The sequence below is a fragment of the Mesoplodon mirus genome (genome assembly GCF_964341445.2).
Source record: "Mesoplodon mirus genome assembly, chromosome: 8".
NCBI classification, from domain to species: domain Eukaryota; kingdom Metazoa; phylum Chordata; class Mammalia; order Artiodactyla; family Ziphiidae; genus Mesoplodon; species Mesoplodon mirus.
Window position 1 is genome coordinate 91,510,924 of NC_138984.1, and position 21,106 is coordinate 91,532,029.

The 21,106-nt window shown below is 33.5% G+C and overlaps 1 protein-coding gene across 1 annotated transcript in view; it reads left to right on the plus strand.

The window, feature by feature from the left end:
• The window catches only part of AGPS (alkylglycerone phosphate synthase), a 141,678-nt gene that overhangs the window by 82,081 nt on the left and 38,491 nt on the right, over nucleotides 1-21,106 (plus strand). The window contains exons 12-14 of the mRNA XM_082630379.1: nucleotides 9,260-9,311; nucleotides 13,623-13,699; nucleotides 15,575-15,687. Of these exons, the coding sequence (XP_082486505.1) occupies nucleotides 9,260-9,311; nucleotides 13,623-13,699; nucleotides 15,575-15,687 (242 nt within the window). The remainder of the gene's footprint in view (nucleotides 1-9,259; nucleotides 9,312-13,622; nucleotides 13,700-15,574; nucleotides 15,688-21,106) is intronic.

The following is a 21,106-nucleotide window of genomic DNA, read 5'->3' on the forward strand; positions in this document are numbered from 1 at the left end:
GATATAAACTAAGAAGAATTCCCACTTTCCCCTTCTTTAAAAAAAGGGATATATTGTCAAGGTTTTTAAAAGACTAAATAATGCCAAGTAATTTTATTTCTGCGTTAGTTGTGTGTATCAGTGTGGAATTCTTGCGTTTCTTTAGACACTTGGTTCATTGTTTAACCTATAATGGTTTGTGAAAAAATTCTTATTTCAACATTTCCCAGAAGGGAGGAAGTCAAGGGAATATACTCCAGCCTCTCTCTTCTTGCTTTCTCCAAACTCAGAGTTCTTTAATACTTCCCATCAGCTATACCCAATTTGAATCTTGAGTGCAAGGGAGCTTTCTGATGTGACCCATATAGGTCAGCTTCTGCATATTCAGAGTAGGGTGGAGGGAGGATCTGATAAGGAAAAAGAGTGTTATCTAGCAAGTACTCCGTTTCATTGCTGACTTTGTAAGGTACTGAGTCTTATCTTCATACCATTCCAAGAGAACCAAACCACTATTAATGTTTTAAAAAAATATAAAATGAGTAAAAAAAATGTTAAATTTACCCACATATTTACCATTTCCAGTGCTCTTTATTCCATACACTCAGTTTTGCCTTCTGAGACACTCATTCTTTCTTACAGTTTCTCACTTTTAAGAAGTCCAACTATACGATCACCTAATCTAACAGTTGAGAAGGGTAATTTTTATAATTTCCAAGTAGCTTCAGTTACTTATCATTAGATTGCTTTTTCCCCCATCAAGATTTAGTCATAGGCTCCTTAATCTTGGTTGTCTTACTCCTAGGTAAAGGGAGAGTTTTAAAAGACATATAGTCGTGGAATGAACATTCTTGAACTTGTGGCAGGTTCCTTTGGTGATGTTAACGCAGAAGTGATGTTGTTGAAATCCTTAAGAGCCCCTAATTCACTTGAACTTTGAGGATATTATGTTACGGTTAAGGAGCTAGTATTATGCTATGTTTGCTAAAATAACGAGATGGCAGTAATATTTAAAAGTAGAATTATTGAGTAAAGGAGTGGAGATAAGTTTTAGATGTAAATATTTGAGCACCGAGAGGTAAAGTTCACGTGTGTTCTGATAACTTGTTGCTAAACCCTTCCATCACTTAAAGGCCAAGGAAGTAACTTCGAATTTAAGATACCTCAGGTATTAAGAAACAAAAGAAGTACTTGGAAGAGCCTTACGGTTTTGCCAGTGAATTCATTCCTAGAAGAATGGGAAACTAGGTTTTTTTTGTTCTTTTTAAGAAAATAACCATAAATTCACCAATTAAAAATCAAAATAAAAGCAAATATTTTCCATAAATAGTTTATATTTTCTGATTAATTTCAAATCTTCCTTAATGAGATATTTTTTATTCTAGTGTTTTCACTTTGTATTGTAGTTCATTCTTTGTGTTAAGTACTTTTATTTTTATTTACTTTTCATCTTTGTCAAGCTTGACTATATCCCCTCCAAGAAAAGCTTTATTATTAAAGATACAGTTTATATTGTCCCTCTTGTTCAAGTTTTGAATGACATGTTTTTAGTTGACCATTATTGCCTCCATTTTTTTATGGCAAAATAAACATGAATGCCAAATTAGATTTTTAAAATAATTATAGAATTTATAAAACGAGTCTGATTTTTATGTATTTTTAACAAAAGATCTTAATGAGTACACACTCAGTCTATGTTGGCCAGCTCTGCCCTTCACAATACCTCCCTTCTGTTGAACACAGATTTAGTAGACTTGTTAAAAAGTGTTGTTATATGATCTTTGGAATAGAAGTAGACATATTTTATGCTTTCCTGAGTGTTCCATCTGCTTTTCCGCATTAAAAATACTCACATGTAAATCTGTCTTAGGTTTCATTAATGAGAAATGGTGTACAAATATGTCAAAATCCTTAATTTATTATTTCACTAAAATTGGAAATATTGAATTTAAACATAAATAGTTGGTGCAATTTGGTGCGTTTTTTTTTTTTTTTTTTTTTTTTTTTTTTATGGTACGCGGGCCTCCCACTGTTGTGGCCCCTCCCGTTGCGGAGCACAGGCTCCGGACGCGCAGGCCCAGCGGCCATGGCTCACGGGCCCAGCCGCCCCGCGGCACGTGGGATCCTCCCAGACTGGGGCACGAACCCGTGTGCCCTGCATCGGCAGGCGGACTCTCAACCACTGCACCACCAGGGAAGCCCTTGGTGCGGTTTTTGTTACAATTTAATATGCTCCTGATAGAAAGTAACAGATAAGAGCTACTTGTGATAATGAAAGGCAGGTGGTAACATTTTCCTTCATCTTTGCATAAGTCAATAAAAGTTTTTTTTTTTAATTCTTTGGATATTTACAATATGACCATAATCTAAATTCACTACACAAAACTATATTGAATATATATATCTTGGGATAAAGGTGATGACTGATAGAAAGTGCCACCCTGTGGTTAAAAACCAGGTCAAAAAGAAGCTCCTTTCTAATCTATGGTTTTAATAATGTGGTTCTCTGTAATTAGTAATAGATAATTTTTAGAGACATAAATACCATGTAATTGGAAAGCTTGCCTTACTTGAAACTGATTGAAAAGTCTAGATAGATAATATTTCATTCTCAAATGTTGCTTTTACGAATGAAACAGTTGCTAAGAATAGTTACTGGGATTTGGAAATATTCCACTGTTTGGGGAACCTGCATTTTTTACTCTTGTTATACTGCACATATAGAGAGGCATTCCCTTTCCTGGAAATGGGTAAATGTATTATGTTTAGGGACATTTATATATTAGTTTATAGAGTATACAAATCTCATGTGTCAAGAATGGTACTGTATATGCTGCCCTGCTCTATAACAGTATTCTCAAGCAGAGAAATTGAGAAAATTATCAGGTTTTGGCACTAGTCATTGTTCAATTTGTGATTTGGAATTTCAGTTGATAGCAAGAAAATTAGGATCCATTAAAATAGATGGTACATGGTTTACAATTGTGCCAAATTCTTGATTGAGTAATGAGCTGGCTGCCTGTAATTCCTCACTGTCATTTCATAGCACTTCTATTTTTGCACTATTTTCAGACTCAGGTTGCTTTTGGATGAGTATCTTTTGGAAAGGAGCTGACATGATTGTTCACAGATAGCTAAGTGGGCTCTGTGTATATTTTTATCACTATTCTTACTGAAGGAAATAAATAAAGCAACTTTATACTGGCAGCAGTAGGATTCTACTAAGGTCACTCATCTGATCTTTGTCCATGTGAGGAATTGTCCTCTTTCAGTACTTCACTGCCTTGTGAGGAGCTAGAAAGGAAGATTTAGTGGAAGATTAATGTGATTCTATCTCATAAGTGGCAGTCCAGTAGAATCTCCAGCTTTACTCAGTAGATGGGTAAGTGGCTTTTAAGATTTTCTCAGAGAGTAGATTTCCTACTGTAGCCTCTCAAGAGGGGGGAAAATTGTGTTTTTTAATCAGAATATCAGTGTCAGATATAATATTTTATTTTTCTCTTTTATTGTTTGTTTTAAAATGGCAAGTATGTTTTTACAAGGGTTGCAGGGAACATGGAGTGTTGAAACAAGTTCAAAGGCAATTTTTAAAGTTTGGGATCTTCCCCCACCATTTGCCAATAAAAACTTAGGAGTTATGCCTTGTGGTATTGAGAGAGGACCAATTTGTTCCATTATGAGGAAACATTGACTGTCTGTGGCATGGATTAGTACAAATTCCTCTGAAAACTGTATTTCACAGTATCAGAACTAGGTTTTTAGAATTACAGATTAAAAGGCAGCTTTTTCTTTTGACAAGGATGGCCCTTTCTACCTACCGTCACTTTTATTTTAAACAATTTTAAACTGATAGGGTATTTTTTTCTAGTGAGTTTAGACCGTAATTTCAGAAGATATACATAGTTCATGTCTGACACTTCAGACTGTTATATCTTAATTCTGAAAATTGTTCTGTTTTCAACTTGATTTATCCTGTAGGGGTTCAAATAAATTGAAAGGAGTTAGGTTTAGCACTTATATTGTAAAACATTTAAAGCTTATTTATATTAAGTGATAATTCTTGGAGATAATTTGTTACATATAGAAAATGGAATTGTTACTTGAAATCATTTTTTGATGTCATGTTTTTCTCCCTCTGAAGCAGAGAGAATAACCTAGCCAAATGTTTGGTTAATTGGATTCTTTACTGTGTGATCCAGCAAAATGTATCAGACTTGAGGACAGTTATGAGACATGCTCTAGTCATTATACCTTTACTAAACTGAAAATGTACAGTTTTGACCAGGAGACTGTTTGGCATTAACTTTTGCCCCTTCCCTTAACATAAGTGGAGGGAAATATCTACCCTGTATTATGTATTTGTTTCATTCTTTAAAACCAAGAGATAATTCTCTTGCTAAAAAAGTTCTTGTTTACAATGTAGTTTCCTGGCTATAAGCCAGTAGATCCTTTCTAATAGGATTAACCAGTTTACCAATAGCCTTAAATATTGCATGATTTCATCTGTGGTGTCAATTCTGATTTATTATTAGAGGAAGAACTAATTCTGTCTACATTTTAAGCTTTTATACCTAGAAATTTGTATTTAACAGAATTCTCTTCTTTTACATATCCTTTTTTTGAACTTTTAAAATTAATTTATTAAATTAATATCAATTATTTTATTGTGTTTTTTATGTGGGAGAGTATGCTTTTAACTTTATATCCAACATAGTGCAGTTGATATTACGTAAGTTAAATAGACATGGTTTCTGTCTTCTAACAGTCACCAAAGATACTGCATATCATGATAAAATTTTCTGTGCTTAAATTTTTGTATAGCCGTGTACAAGGGGTTTGGTATTGAAGCATTAGCTTCTGATACAGTATGTTAGTAGATTATCTCCAGAATAGTTTTAAGGCTCAGGAACTAGGGCCATTCCAGAGTCTATACTGAAAGTTGATTTACTCCTTGAAGAAACAAACCTTTTCAATTCAAAGGTTGTGCTTATATTTTATAGTTTATCCTTATGAAGTTAGAAGAAATCATGCAGATGTATGAAACATGTTAATATTGAATTTCTTTCGCCAGTAGCTAGTAAACTAAGATACCTCCTCGAACAAAGTGTGTCTCATCTGAAGTGCGAGTTCTGGTTTTCCCTGTGACAAGAAAGCAATATGACTTAGTTCCATAAAAACAAATGTTGCAGAAATCTTTTGATGTGTTTCTTATAGGGCCTATTTTTTTTGAGAAAATGGTTAGATTGAGAAAGAGGTTGCTTTTTAAGTTAGTGCCGAGAATTCTACTAAGTAAATAAGACTAATTAGAGTGGTTGTTTTTTATTTTTCAGGTTACGTATTCAAGTAAATTCCTGGTTGTAGCGTCATTAAAGGGAAGAAGTTGGTAGCAATTTGACTTAGTCAGTCTTATACCCATGCTTTGAGGTCACTGTGGTTTATTCATTTCTTCTTTGCTCAGATAAAACAAAGATATTGATATTTATTTATTAGTCCATAATGAGTTTCTCATATGGTTTTTTAGACTATTTACTAAAGTATAAAGTACAAGCAGGTGACCTGAGCGATTTTAGTCAGAGTGCATTTATCATAATAAAAACAAAATCAATTATTTCATTAACTCCACTTCAAGTAAGCAATTTTTGTTTACCCTGAATGTATCATCAACCCACCATTAAAATTTCTAGGTAAAAATATCCCCTCTCAGGTTAGTTCTGATCACCTACCACCAGGGGGCACTTTAACTCAAGGACCCTTTTCCCCTTTCCTCATCTATGGAATACTCTAGCAGAGCATAATTGTATAGCATGGGATTGAATTTAGAGCTCAGATTCTTAGAATCTGTGATGTCTTTAACTTTTAAAGGAGTTATTTTGAATTTTTTTAACTTACCAAAGTAGTTTTATAGCATTAAAATATAACCTAATCTTAACTGTAAGTATAGTAACCTAGTTTGAATGTTGTTTTTTAAGAATAGTAATATTATTTTGGTTTTTTGATTATAAGGACTCCTATTTAATTAGGTGTCATGACTTCTGATTTAAAATTCTAAGAAACTTTTCCTCCTTTGTACTTTTAGAATGATGCATGGTGATTTACAGATTATTTTCTGGAGAATCTAAAGCAATCTTGATGCTGTGCTTGGCTTATGAGAATTTACTTGTGACAATAACTGAAAAACTCCACTCACTGACTTTTTAAAAAATGTGGCACTATTAAAACATGAGACTTACTAAAGCTGTTGGTTTGATTTTGATAATTTTTAAAAGTCAGTGTTGAAAATGAATTTAATATTTATTATCTAGATACAAAAAGCTTTCTATAGCTTTTAATTCTTTTTTCGATATATTAGTATGTAATCATCAACTCTGCCTCAGTATAAATAGGAACAGTAGATGACTGACTAGTTTATATAGCTCAGCTGTCAAGTTAAAATCATGTTCAATATAATTGAATATCAGTTGCTGTATGTAGCAAGTGCCCTGAAGCAAGTTTCTCACGTATTTTTTCAACTTTTATTTGAAAATTTTAAGCATACAGAAACTTTGAAAGAATAGTACAGTGGTCACCTGTATATTCATCTTGTATATGCAAAAATTACTAACTTTTTGCTGTTTGTTTTACATATTTGTGTATTTTTCCTTGACCATTTGAAATTAAGTTGCATTATGACATTTGACTTCCAAATACTTCAGTATATATCTTCTGAAAATTAAGTTGTTCTTTTTTATAGCCACAATACCATTATCATGTCTAAGAAAATCAGCAGTACTTTTTTCCCTGTATTTCTTTTTTTATTAATTTCCAAATTTTTATACAATTTTTAAAGACTACTTTCCATTTATAATTATTACAGAATATTGGCTGTATTCCCTGTGTTGCACAATACATCCTTGAGCCTGTCTTACACCCAATAGTTTGTACCTCCCACTTCTCCACCCCTATAACCCCCCCCAGCTGATAACCACTAGTTTGTTCTCTATATCTGTCAGTCCAGCAGTAATTTCTTAATGCCATTCTATAATCAATTATTCCAGTTGTCCCCAAAATGTATTTTGTGGATAGTCTTTCAAACTAAGATCTTATCAAGGCCTACATATTGTATTTTAGTTGTTTCAGAGATTGAATTCCACTAGAAATTTACTATAAATGTAATATACTTTTTTTCCATTTTCTGTTATATGTGTGCCTATGTGGGTTGTTTTCATTAATAACACCTGCTGTAGATACAGGTGAAGTAGAATCTGAGTGGCAGTAAGAGATGGAATTTACAAGTTGTTGGTAGGAATTTAAAAGTTTTTTTTCTAATAATGACAGAATGGCTCTGAATTCTTTCTCATATTTTACTGGTGTGCTTAAGCCCAAACATATAAATACATATGTTATATGATATTCTGTTTATTTTATGAAGAAAAGAAACTTGGTCTACTCAGGCTTTATTTGTTTTATTTGAAGTTGATGTGCCTGTTTTAATAAAAATGTTTCAGGAAAATTGATTTTCCTTTAGTATTTTGAAACTGGTAATGTTTTTAGAAGCATTAACCCAACTACAACGATATGTTTATACCAAGATTTGAAAGTACTCAGGTTGTAGATTTTTTATTTTATTTTATAAATATACTTTTACTAACACTGCAAAATAGCAAGTAAGAGGGTTTTCATGTAATTTTTGTTTCAAATGTGAGTTGAAAGCTCCGTGTGTGTCTTTTGTGATTTTTAATTTTTTAATTTTATTTGAGGCTGTGTGGCGTTTTTGAAATATTGTTCATCTAGCTGTCAGGGTATCTTGGTCCTAGTTCTGTCTTTACTGTTTTACAGTCATTTGACCTCAGGCATATCTTTTAGTCTCTCTGGTTCTTACATCCTCATCTGTAAAATGGGGATAATACCAGTTCTGCTACCCCGACAAAGTTGTTTCTTATATTAAATAAAGACATATGAAAACAGCTTGTACACAATAGGATTCTATAAAATGTAAGGCAATAGGTTATTGTTATGTTAAGTATATAAATGACCTAATATTGTTCTTCAGATTTGGCAATGACTTTTTAAAAATATAGATTGTATTATCTCACCTTTAGTATCAAAGATGAGGAAATAAATTATACAGTGTTCAAAATAAGAATCTAACCAGTCATTTTGTTGGGTAAAATAAAGTATGTATTATGAGTGGTTTTATAAAATTAAGTATTTGTTCAATTAAAAGCACATAATAGCAAAAATGTTATAACACACAGTTAAGGTATATATTTATAAGTTTTGTTCTTTTGAGTGATTCTGTTTTCATAAATCTCAACATTGTGTTGATAAAGATTTTGTTGATAAATGTTATTCAGAAGATAAATGTTTAAAAAGGTTATGACAGTCAAAATTTTGTGGTCTGAAAGCAGCTTCTTGGTGGAAGTTTAACCATGTTAAAAAGTTGCACAGAGTATAAAAATCCTATTTAGGGTAAAGCTCACTTAAATTCTTTGGAAAAACTGTAGCTAACTTAAACCTTGCTAGTGTTTGTATGGTAGTGTTGTAGCATCACAAAGTTAATTTGAATATTTGCTTTCTTCATTTTTCTTTCCTTGCAGCTTTTAGTGTGTGCCTAGATAAATATAACACAGGTGCAGTTTTAGATGTTTTAGATACATAATGTTATGCTTCAAGTTCTGTTGCTGTTTTCATACAAGTAACCTTGAAAGATCTTAGAATTCTGCACGTTGTCTGATAGTTTTTCTATTTAAAATGGATTATGAGAAGGAATGAAAAGAAAGAACAAGTCCTTATCTATGAAGACATCTCAATTAAAGTTTTAAAGTGTTTTGGCCCACAAAAATGCCACCACCATCTTCCTCATTTTAAAAGAGTATAAGAGCGCAGTGACACATTATAGTTTATCAGTGGCATAATGCTCTAGGCATTGATTTTAGTTTATAAGTTTTCTACTTTGTTTTAAAATAATCTACTTTGAGGCCTAATATTTCTTTTAGGTATTTCCACAGGTCTTTGCTAGGCATTAAGCAGATCTTGTTGCAGATAAATTAAAGATCTGGCAACATGTGTATGTATGTATGTATTATGTACATAGATTTCACCTCTCCAAATACTTTATAGAGGCCACTGATGTTTTATTTGTTGTCATAGAACTATATAAAAAGTTAAGATTTTTTTTCCTGTATGTATCCTTAGGATCTAAGCTGTTAATCTCAAATACAGAAAGATGACATTCATTTTCTACCTGTCTAGCTTCTTTACCGTATTAAATTTGTATCACATTTTTAAAATCTTTTTAAAACAGAGATGTGCTCCTGCATCTATTCGCCTCATGGACAACCAGCAATTTCAGTTTGGTAAGTAAGGAATGGTACTTTAAAAATCTGCTCACTAAGCCACAAAAACTTACGAAACACCAGTTATGTGCCAGGAAGAGTACTGAGTACAGAGCTAGAAAGATAAATGTCATAGCTCCTGTCCTTCAGGAATTTCAGTCTAATGAGGACAGACAGTTGTATAAATGAATGAGTGCAGGAGTGTTAGAGGTGATGTGAAAGAAGACTGCACTGGATACCCTGGTGCAGATGAAGGAGGGGTTGATCCTACTTGATTTTGCTTGAGATTGAGCCAGAGCGTGGGGAAAGGCTTCTTGAAGGAGTGATGCTTAGACAAAATCTTAAAAGGTGAATAGAAGTTTGCCTGAGACAGTCTCTTCTTTCCTACCAAATTTTTGTTCGCTTATCAGCAAAAAATATGAAATTGTAAAACCTTAATGGCGTGTTTGAACTTCTTCAGATAGTTCTGTGTGGCTCAAATAGACTGTAGGGTGAAAGTGGTTACAAAAGATAAAGCTGGATGGGTGGACTAGGGCTTTGCAGGATAGATTTGGGTTTTATCTTGTCAGAAGAGGGGTATCTTTGTAGAGGGAATACAATAAATCAGCTTTATAGAAAGCTCATTCTGCTAGCATTATGCAGGATGGATTAGGATGGTGCAAGCGTGGAGGAGGAGTCGAAATGGTTAAAGAGGCAAATACTGGGGGCCTTGTTCAAGGCAGCAGCAGTGGAGATAGAGAGTAAAGAATAGATTTTCCAAAGAACAGTTTGCCAACTGGATGTGGAAGTTTAAATAAAGGGAAGAGTTTAGGGCAACTCCTGATGTCTGATTGATTGACTGGTGGATTGAGTAACAGTCTAGAAGAAGAGATGATTTTGGGGAAAAGACATTACAAATGAGTTGTGTTTAAGTTGACCATGGAATATTCAGGTGGAGAATTCAGTAACAGTTAACCATGTTTCTTTTTCTTCCTATTTTGCTTAAAGTATTAAACTTTCTGACACGATTTATCATCAATTCTAGTTTTATTGCTTCTGAATTTTTCCATATGCTGAAATTTAGTTTGGGATTTAAGTTTATAGACTTTAAGTACCCTCAAAATAGTCCCAGAATGATTGCTCAATAATAAATACTAAAGGCCAAGTTAAGCAGGCTTTTCTTTGGTGTACGAGTAGCTTAGATTTTAATTTAGGGAAGAATGATTATCATAATTATATAGAAATTGAACTAAGGAACTCAGGTTGATAACATATCAAGGGTTCGTTTTAAAATTAGATTCTTCTAAGTCACAGCTTTTATTTCTTTAAGTAAATTATTTTCAAAATACTATACTACTGATAAAAGTTTAAGATAAATGTGTCCTATAAATGATGAAATAGTTAAATCAAATGAAAACCAAGCCTCCTTTGTGTTTTGGCCTGCATTCAGAGATCTAGGTCTGAAGAGAGCCATGTATCTATCTGATTAATAAGACTGTGTGATCCATTTATATGCTATAATGATAGTAAACTATGTTGGACATAGACACCTATGTAAAACTAATTATGATGTGGCCAGATTTTATTTATAATTGGGATCTATAACAATTTAAATGTAGGTTCAAAGCAAGATCCTTTTGGTTATCTGTCATCCTTGTTCCACATTCTCATTACTGTACCTAGGAACATGCTCTAATGTTGATTCTACTCTTGCTAGTCTTTAGTGTGCCTCCTCTCCTTCTGCCCTTTACTTGGCCACCAAAGTGATCCTTTAGCAGTACAGATCTGGTCATGCTTCTTGGCTGTCTGTAACCTTTTTGATTTCTCAGTATTCATTGAAGCTTTCCTACCTACATATCCTGCCATGACTTCATGATCAACCAACTAAATAACTCTTAGCACAGCAAGGGATGTCCGGGACCTTGTACCAACTGTATGGCTGATTGGTCAGTGTTTGTACCGTATTGGTTGTTAACACAGCACAAGCCTTATTATTAGTTGTTAATATTTTTATTATCACCCCTCTCCTTGACACAACTCTTAATATATTATATTGAAATGATACATTTTCAGTATATTGAAATGATATATATCATTGAGTACATTGAAACGATCTACATATTTTCCCTGTGAACTAACGTTTGTCAAATTTGGGAGATGTTTCTTATTCATTTTTATGTGTCCTGCACCTGTCACATAACAGACACTTACATGTTGATTGACTTAATCATCAAATTAGCAAAAGAGGGTAAAAAAATCTTGAATAGCATATAGGGTAGTGCTAAGCACATTATCAGTAGCACACAACCATTCCTCAAGGTTGTATTTCCAATTTATAAACAATTCACAGGCTAAATACTTTGGCCAAAGTCCACAAGTTATATGTGGAACTGGGGTTGAACCCAAATCTGTCTGACCCCAAAGCCTGACTTTTTCCAGTGCTTTGGAGCACTTCCTTGAAACATAAGGATTTATGGAATCCTTTAAAATTATTTAATTAACACTGTAACAGTAACAAAATTCACTAATCATACTGTCCAGCTAGTAAATTTAGGAACCAGTTCCTTTGTTTTCTATATAAAATAAAACACAATAGCTGGAATATGTTTAGAATGTAATTAGTTCGGTAGGCAACATTAATTTAAGAATAAGTAAAAGATAATAATATCCTCTTAATTAATACTAATACCAGACCCACTTAAAAGTTAGTATCACTTTTGCAATAATTATGCTTGAAGCATATTCCATCAAGCTATCATGTCAACTCAGTATTAGGGATATATGTGACTAACTCACAGTAGTGTTAATAAAAGTTGTGCATTTAAATTTCAGTGTGATAAGATGAACATATACCCTTAAGGATTATTCCATATCGGAGTAGTAATATTTGGAATCTTCATACATTGTGTAAAAATATGTGGACCAGAAGTCTTTTATGAGGATCAGATACACACACTCACACATTTATGTTTATATATTTGTTTCCAGTTGCTGTTAAAGTAGGATGAATTCCATTTGGGACAGCGAGTGAATATTTTGATGATGTGTTACCTTTAACTTTATACATGCTAAAAATGGTATCTTTTAAAAACACTGGTTATGCTAGAGAACATCTCTGACAGGTTACAATGAAAGAAAAAAAATCCCCAAACAAACCTCTTGTGATCCAGTATCTCAGAAAGATTGCTAGGTTCATCTCTATGTCATCTGCTCTTTATTTTTTGTTTGTTTGTTTTTTGCTTTGTTTGGTTATAGCATGGTTACCTAACTCTTAGCTTCTGGTTAAGATTTATTTGGTTACTTGGTCTTTTATGTAGTATAGTTTCTTATTATAATCTGTAAGAATGTAATAAATATTACAGATTCAGATTCTCACTTTAAAAAAATAGATGAATGGAAAAAAAGACTGCAAGTGATCATTTTTCCTCCAGAAATATCTCTCTCCACCCTCCCTTTTTTCCTTCAAAAAAGCTAGTTTGCACCTATTTTAAAAGGAGGGATCTACACTTTAAAAATAAACAAAATCCCAAAACCTTAAAGCCTGTTTTAAAAATAAATGTTTTATTTGGAGATAATTTTAGATTTACTAGAGGCTTTAAAACTCTTTATAAAAATTCTGTATAAATGGTATACCAAATCTTTCTGAATTGGGCTCACAGTACTAAGGCCAGATGCATGACTCTTAAATGTTATAGTCATGAGAGTTAAGAAGTTGCTACTCTGAAAACAATGAGAAAACAGTAAAAGACTTTCACTCAACTAAGCTTAATCTGCAGGCAACGATGTTAATTTAACAGACTCTGAGACACCATTTATTTTTTTTGGCAATTTTAACTTTCTGGGTATAATTAAGGAAGCAATTACTAGTTTTATGCCAAGAATTCTGGATGAATTAAGAATTAATTAAGAAACAATCTTAAACTTGGCATTGATTCCATATTTCGTTATAGTTCTGAATGGTTTCTGCATAATTAAAAAAAATAAAAGTAGAACTAGCCACCATTGGGTGTTCCTAATGAAATAAAAATTAATGAAGTGATTTTACTATGTATAAACTATACCATTGAAAGATAACCTAAACTATATGTAGTAGTAATTACATATAGTAATTTGAGTTTAAAAAAAAACCCAAGATGGAGTTTGGTAAACAAAAAGTTGTTTGTGACTTTTTAAAAGATGTAGATCTTAATACCAATATGTTATATGTATAACATAGGAGATTTTAAAAACTAAAGTCATGGAAATGTTCACTTTCTTTTAGGATACTAAATTAAAGTAGCCTCTTGCTCTTATGAAAAACATAGATAAATTAATTTGCTATTAACTTAAAATATGAACTTTTTTTCTTCTTAGGTCATGCTCTTAAACCTCAGGTTTCCTCTATTTTTACATCATTTTTGGATGGATTAAAAAAGTTTTATATTACAAAGGTAAGAATTTTTTTTAATGCTTAGGATATTAATTGTGTTTCCTGCCTTCTCTTCCTCACACACACCTATGTTCTTCCACGTTGCTGTGTACATTTCATAATTGTTATTTTTTTTGTTGGAGTAAATATTTAATCAAGTAAATCAATTATGCATTCAATTTCAGAAAATATAAAAGCTTTCCTAGATTTGAAGTTCCTAAAAATAACACTGCATTGAACAGTTTTAGCATATAACATTTTTTATAGTTTGAATTTTTTACTTCATAGTAGATATCTAGAAGTAGAATTAAAGTATTCATTTTTTAAAACTTTTGACACATGACAATGCATATGTGCCATTTTTGGATTGCATCCTTACTATTATACATGGGATTTTTTGTTTTGTTTTGTTTTAAATTTAGGAAATCCAGGGGGGAAATAGTATTTTATTTTAGTTGATATTTCTTGAAACTCTAATGAGACTGACCATCTCCCTGTATTTCCTAGATGTAATTTTTTGTGAATTAGTTGAATGTGGTTATTTTGCTAGGGTTAGCAACTTCAAACAAACAACTTCTGTTTGTTTTTTGGGGGGGGGCGGGGAATTGTTTAATGCCTTGCTGTGTGCCTTTTGAAAAATGGAATTATTAGATGCCTTTTTCATAAATGTTGTAAATAATTTTTCCAGTCAGTTGACTCCTTTTTAATAAGGTTTCTTTCTTTTCTTTCTTTTTCTTTTGGTGCAAAAGTTTCTAATTTTTATATCTTTCCTGTGATTATTTAATTACTTTTAAGCTTAGAAAAGCCTATCTTCCTCCAGAACTATGATTAGGACCATTTTCTTCTCTCTCTCACTTATTTGTTAAAAAGGAATTTTAAAACGTTTTGTCTTTATTACTGTTTGACTTTATTTCAATTTTATGATGTGAGATAAAAAACTAAGTTAATCTTCACCTCTTGCTCTCCTGATTGCTAACTAGTTGTGGCAGCGCCATTCACTAACCTGTCATTGCTTTTCTTATATTGATTTGCCATGTCTAAGACATCTTCTCATATACTTATATAAGAAAAAGACATTTTTATGTAATAGCTTTTGTTCTTGAAAAGAGCTTTTGTTTAATGAGCTTTTGTTCTTGAAAAATTAAATGGATTTAATTGCTGTAGATCTAGTTCTCCCTCTTATTTTTCAGAATTTTCCTTGTTCTCACCATTATCTACCTGTTCAGTATCCTGGAAAATTTTTAGAAACTCTTCATCATTTTAGGAAGCTCATTGAGGTTTTTATTAAAATTGGAATAAACTAGTATATTAATTTGGGCAAAAGTCGATCGATTTATAATACTTAGTTTATGTATTTGGGAACATACGTTTCTCTCATCTTTTTTTTAGACATGTTTTCCTAATGAAGTTATATATTTCCTTTTAAGATTATTCTTAGATGTTTTATATTGTTTTACACATAAGGTCTCCTTTGAAAATATTACTTAATAAGCAGTTATTGGTGGTATGTATGTAAGGGTGCTGCTGGTTTTTACTCCCCCCCCCCACAACATCCTGCTACTTTATTATGTTCTATCATTTTGGTAGTTTTATTTGATTCTTTGGTACAGTTATAATTCTTACAAGTTAATTTGTTGTATTTCCATACCAATATGTCATTATAATTGATACCTTGGCATACTTTAAAATGAAGTGTTTTTCCTGAGTGCTGTTCTATTGTGATGACCTAAATAGGTACATTAAGCATTATTTTTGATTGACATGTAAAGTTCCAAAGCTCAAATTTTGAAGAGCTCGTATGTTTGAGCTCAGATCAGAAGAAAAAAAGAGCAAAATGTATTTTGATTTACTATTTTGTAGGCTAAGACTTATCTGTAATAATAATATTCTTTTGTAGTTTAAAGGATTTGATCCAAATCAGCTAAGTGTCGCTACATTACTGTTTGAGGGGGACCGTGAGAAGGTTCTTCAACATGAAAAACAAGTGTATGACATTGCTTCAAAATTTGGGTATGGCTTTCAGTTCATAATGTCAAGAGAAAGTTAAGCTAAAATTCTGATATCTCCAAGCAGTTGTTAATGTACACTTTTCAGTATTAAATTTATATTAATATATGGTAGTCAACTTGAAATATTATGTTGGTTTACTTCTAAAGTTTGTAGAAGGCTAGACTGGTATGTTGCTCTTACTTGTCTAATGGTATACGTGACATAGTGAATCTTTTTATTGTATTTTTTCATTAATGATAATTTTATAATATTTTCTGTTTGTTGTGCTAAGTGAGATAGGAAAAAATTCATAGTCATGTTGCTATTTAGTGGTAATAGTATATGTATAAAACATGCTATAAGTATGTTTTTAAAAGGAAATTGTGTTTAATCAAAAGTATTTGATAAATTATCTATACTCCACTTCCTGTCACTTACTGTTTTGTGCTGGTATAAAGAAACTGAAAACATTTCACATCTGTAACCAACTGAATAATGATTGGGTGGTTTCTGTCTGTCCACTTGATGGATTATAAGATTGATCGATGAGAACTATAGTGAAAGCGCCATTTATCAGGACTACATCTTTTTCCTTTCCTTTTCAAGTACATAATAAACAGTTTTCTGGATACCAGTCTTTTTTTTTTTTAATTTCAGAGCTTAAAATATATCATACACATTATCCTTAATCTGAGTTCTTTGTAAATATTTACTTTTATTTCTTTTTTTCCCCTTGCTGTTCTTTATGAGAACAAATGAACGCTAAATTTGGAGCCATATGACTTAGAATGCTCCACTTTTATGTGTTTTCCTCATATATAATGTTCAGCCCTTTGTTTTTAGGATTTTCTGAACTTAGTATTAAAGTGCAGTATTCTTAGAAAAAGATCTAATCTTGGACTTAATTTTTACTTTACCTTTGTACTGTTTTTGAGCATTGCAAAATAATCTCTCAGTTTTATTTTTACCCTATTCTGAAATTGGCAAGTGGAATTATAATTTTTTTAGTAAAAGGTGAAATTCAGTAATCTTGCACTTTTTCTTCTCCACAGTACCTTTTTGGGAATTACTGATGTTTTAGCTAAATTAGTTAAGAGTGCTGTAAGGTTTCATTTAATGAGCGGATGGGTTGGATATCAGGTTATCTCTGAAATTTTTTGAAATGTTCATGTACATATTTTTTAGTTTCTAAGTTATGTGGAGTACATATATAATTTGATTTAAAAACTTTTTAAACCCATGATATTAGTGAGAAACAAACAGTAAAGGAGTTTTAAATGAAAACCTTTTACATCTAAATTAAGTCTTTTATATCTACTTAGCCTTAAATATTAGAGACTGAAACTTTTAAAAGTTATTTCTTTATATATTTAAATATTTATTTGGAATTTCAAAAATTTCCAGAGTCATTTGTAGGGAAATAATATTTTAATCACTGTATGTAAGTTTAAATTTGCTTAATTTCACCTCACTACTCCCCACCCCCACCTCCAACACACACACACACACACACACACACACATACACACACCCAGAGATTGCACTTTGTAGGATCTATAGTTATAATTCCAATTCAGAGTAGCCAGCAAATCATTACTAGTTAGTAATGTGCTGCATTTCCTGTTAGACTGGGATAGGATGATGACAAAAGGTCTTTTTGTCCTAATGTACACATACTTTTTATAGGGCATGATCTGTCTCTTTTGGGGCCTCACCATTGATGCCTGGTATATACTAGATGCTTGATTAAGTATTTATTGAAAGGATTTATGAAACTGAATACTTTATTTTTCCCTGACATCTTTTATTCTACTTTATTTATGCCTAATTACTGTGCCACCCTTGAAACAGTATGTTTTAATCTTTAGGTATTTATTGGGACCATGTTGTCAGTTTTATTTAATTTGAGCCACCAACTGTCGAGAACTGGCTTTTCACGTAATGCCAGTTTTGTTTTTCTCAGGTAACACCAGCCATTTACAACTTGAAAGTAATAATGAATCTTTCTTAAGGTGAATCCAGATCTCTTTGGATACTGATAATGAGGCCCCAGAATTATTGATTTAATTCCAGCAATTTGCTTAAACTAAACAACAAACTTGTATCAAATTCATCCATTAAAAATAGGTTATACTAAATGAGGTATCTATTTTAAAGCAAGGATAAAGCATTAAAAACTTAGACCCTGATTGGAGTGTCATTTTTTTTGCTATTATTATTTGCTACTTCTTAGTTGTGTTTTTCTCTTTTTCTTTTTTTTTTTTTTTTTTTTTTTTTGCGGTACGCGGGCCTCTCTCACTGTTGTGGCCTCTTCCTTTGCGGAGCACAGGCTCCGGACGCGCAGGCTCAGCGGCCATGGCTCACGGGCCCAGCTGCTCCGCGGCATGTGGGATCTTCCCGGACCGGGGCACGAACCCGTGTCCCCTGCATCGGCAGGCGGACTCTCAACCACTGCGCCACCAGGGAAGCCCTGGCGCCCTTCTTTTAGATGCGGAAATCTGTGTTGAACAACCCTAGGCCATCACCAGGCTGGTGACTTAGGGCTCTTTTGATTTTTTGATATTTGGAAGTATATCTTCGCATGGTTTTCCAGCAGTAGTCCCAGTTTTCCCCCAGTTCTCTCTAGGCACTAGTTCTTTGTTCTAACCACTGAAAGATTCAAGGATATTTTTCATAAGATGCTACCCTGCCAACCCTCGTTCCTCAATCATTTCTCCTGCATAACTAGCTGGAGGAAAGCATCACTAAGTTTCTTTCTAATAAAGTTTTCATAAGTTAGTTTAGCTCATGTATTTTATTTTGAATTAGGACATTGTTAATCTATTCTTTGTTTTCTGTTCTTTTTGTTTTGTTTTGTTTTGTTTTGTTTTTTGCGGTACGCGGGCCTCTCACTGTTGTGGCCTCTCCCATTGCGGAGTACAGGCTCCGGACTCACAGGCTCAGCAGCCATGGCTCACGGGCCCAGCTGCTCCGCGGCATGTGGGATCCTCCCGGACCGGGGCATGAACCCGTGTCCCCTGCATCGGCAGGCGGACTCTCCACCACTGCGCCACCAAGGAAGCCCTGTTTTCTGTTCTTTTGTTTTATCCTGTTTCCACCACCTCACTGGCTTTATTTATTTATTTATTTTAAAGAATTTCTTATTTATTTATTGGCTGCGTTGGGTCTTTGTTGCTGCGCGCGGGCTTTCTCTAGTTGCGGCGAGTGGGGGCTACTCTTTGTTGTGGTGCGCAGGCTTCTCATTGCGGTGGCTTCTCTTGTTGTGGAGCATGGGCTCTAGGCGCAGGGGCTTCAGTAGCTGTGGCTCGTGGGCTCTAGAGCGCAGGCTCAGTAGTTGTGGCACATGGGCTTAGTGGCTCCACGGCATGTGGGATCTTCCCGGACCAGGGCTCAAACCTGTGTCCCCTGCATTGGCAGGCGGATTCTTAACCACTGCACCACCAGGGAAGCCCACCTCATTGGCTTTAAATTGATTGTTTTTAATGAAGTACTCCCAACAGTTGAGAACATTTTTGTGAGTTATCTTAGCCATTTTTCCTTTTTGCCTTCCACTCCCACGCGAACACTGTTAAATATCTTTGAACACATATGATCCAATAGAATATAATAGCCAAATGTTGAATAATCATATTTTGGTTGTTTATCTATGGTTGCTAGTAATGTATTTTAACTTCTCTAAGAGCTGAGCGGAGTAAACATTACCTGTCACCAATCATGACAGATGTGTTGACATTTACCATACAACTTAAGGTAATATGCTATTGTTATTTTTAAAGGGTTATATTTAAAGTATTAGTTTTAAAGTGCTTAAATTGTTTAATGTAATTCAACATGAGGGTGATTAGGTTCACCAGATGGTTCTTTTACATAAAATGATTATCTCTCATTCCTCTTTAGTAGTCTTCCCAGTCCTTCCTCATGTAACAGCTTTAAGTTTGTTTAAGAACCTTGTTAATTGATATTTTAAGGAAGTAGGGGATGGCTGTTGCTACTTTAACATAAGGCAGTTGAATTTAAGTATAGTTTTTTGGAGTGGCTGCAAAAGTGGCAAGTTAGAAGCATTTAATTTCTAAACCCTACTATTGTTTACATATTGTATCTTAAAGTAATTTTGGCTGGAAGACTAGATAGTTCTGAAAGCTAAAAAAAGAGAGGCTCCAAGAAGCTAAATTTGCAGGGAAACCTGTGATTCAGAAAAGCAATCCCAGAATGACCTTTATTCTTTTGGGGGGTTTATGAATTTAGAATGGACATCCAGTTTCTTCCTGCTTTGGGTAAGAAAATGCATATTTCTGTGTGGTTTGTCACACTAGATTCCAAGTGGAACAGATCTTTTTTTTCCCCTTGGCCAGATATTAGAAGAGGGTCTAAAGAAAAATGGCTTGACCTGGGACTGCAGAGTTGGATTTTTTCTCATCCTGATATATCAGGATGCTATATCTTATATCAGTAGGCCTGATATAGGAGAGGCAGGCCTACTAAATGTTCATACCTGTTACTTCTCACCAAGTACATATGCGGAATGCACCTGAGTATGATTCCCAGCAATGGTCTCCTGCACCCTTTCCTAGTCTTCATGCTCCTTTCCTTTCCTTCTGCCGGTAGGCCTAGCATGAACTGTGTCTTTCCTAGATCAGTAGGGTTTTTTCTCTCTTGGAGTTAGTGTCTGACTCAGATTCATATCTACCTGAGGTTTAGGTTCATCTGTTTTCCTCCAAGCACCTGCCACGGCAATTTTCTGACTAGTTTACTTTTTGTTTTGGAACTTTATTTGACTCCCTACCCCAACATAACATCCATACACATCTAACCCAGAATTGTCTTCTGTTTCTTCTTACTTTTCAATCTTAGCTGCTTGACCTAAGTTGTTTTCTTTGCTCATTAACATTCTAGTAACAAATGCCCCCCTTCATTTCATTATACCCTTTCCCCATGTAGTTCTAGACTAGAGCTGCTCCTGTCAAGTCTTTGCCACTCCTTCTGGATGACACTAATTCGTGTATATCCAACTATAATACAAAGTCAGGAAATCTGATTTAGCCCATATATCCTAGCTGAAAATTACCTTACAGTATTTGTGTAGAACAAGGGTACATCTACATTGTATTACTTACTTACTGCCAAATTCAGGCAAAACATCGGGGAAAGAAAGGATTTAACTGAAAGGTGTTAACTGAATTCATAAGAGAAATGAGAAGAGGCTCAAATCACAGAGGTTCAAAACCTGAGTCTTAAGCAACACCATGGTTAAGGGCTCAGCATCCTGAGACCAAGAAGGTGCAGTTAGGGTATTAAGAAGAGAGACATAAAGATTAGCCATCAATCATGACTCAAGAAAGGCACAAGAAAAGATATTTTTCCTTTTATTTGTTTTTATTGAGGGATTTTTAGTGGGTACTTTGAGAATTTGGGATAAGTTTTATTTAGTTGACTAAGACTA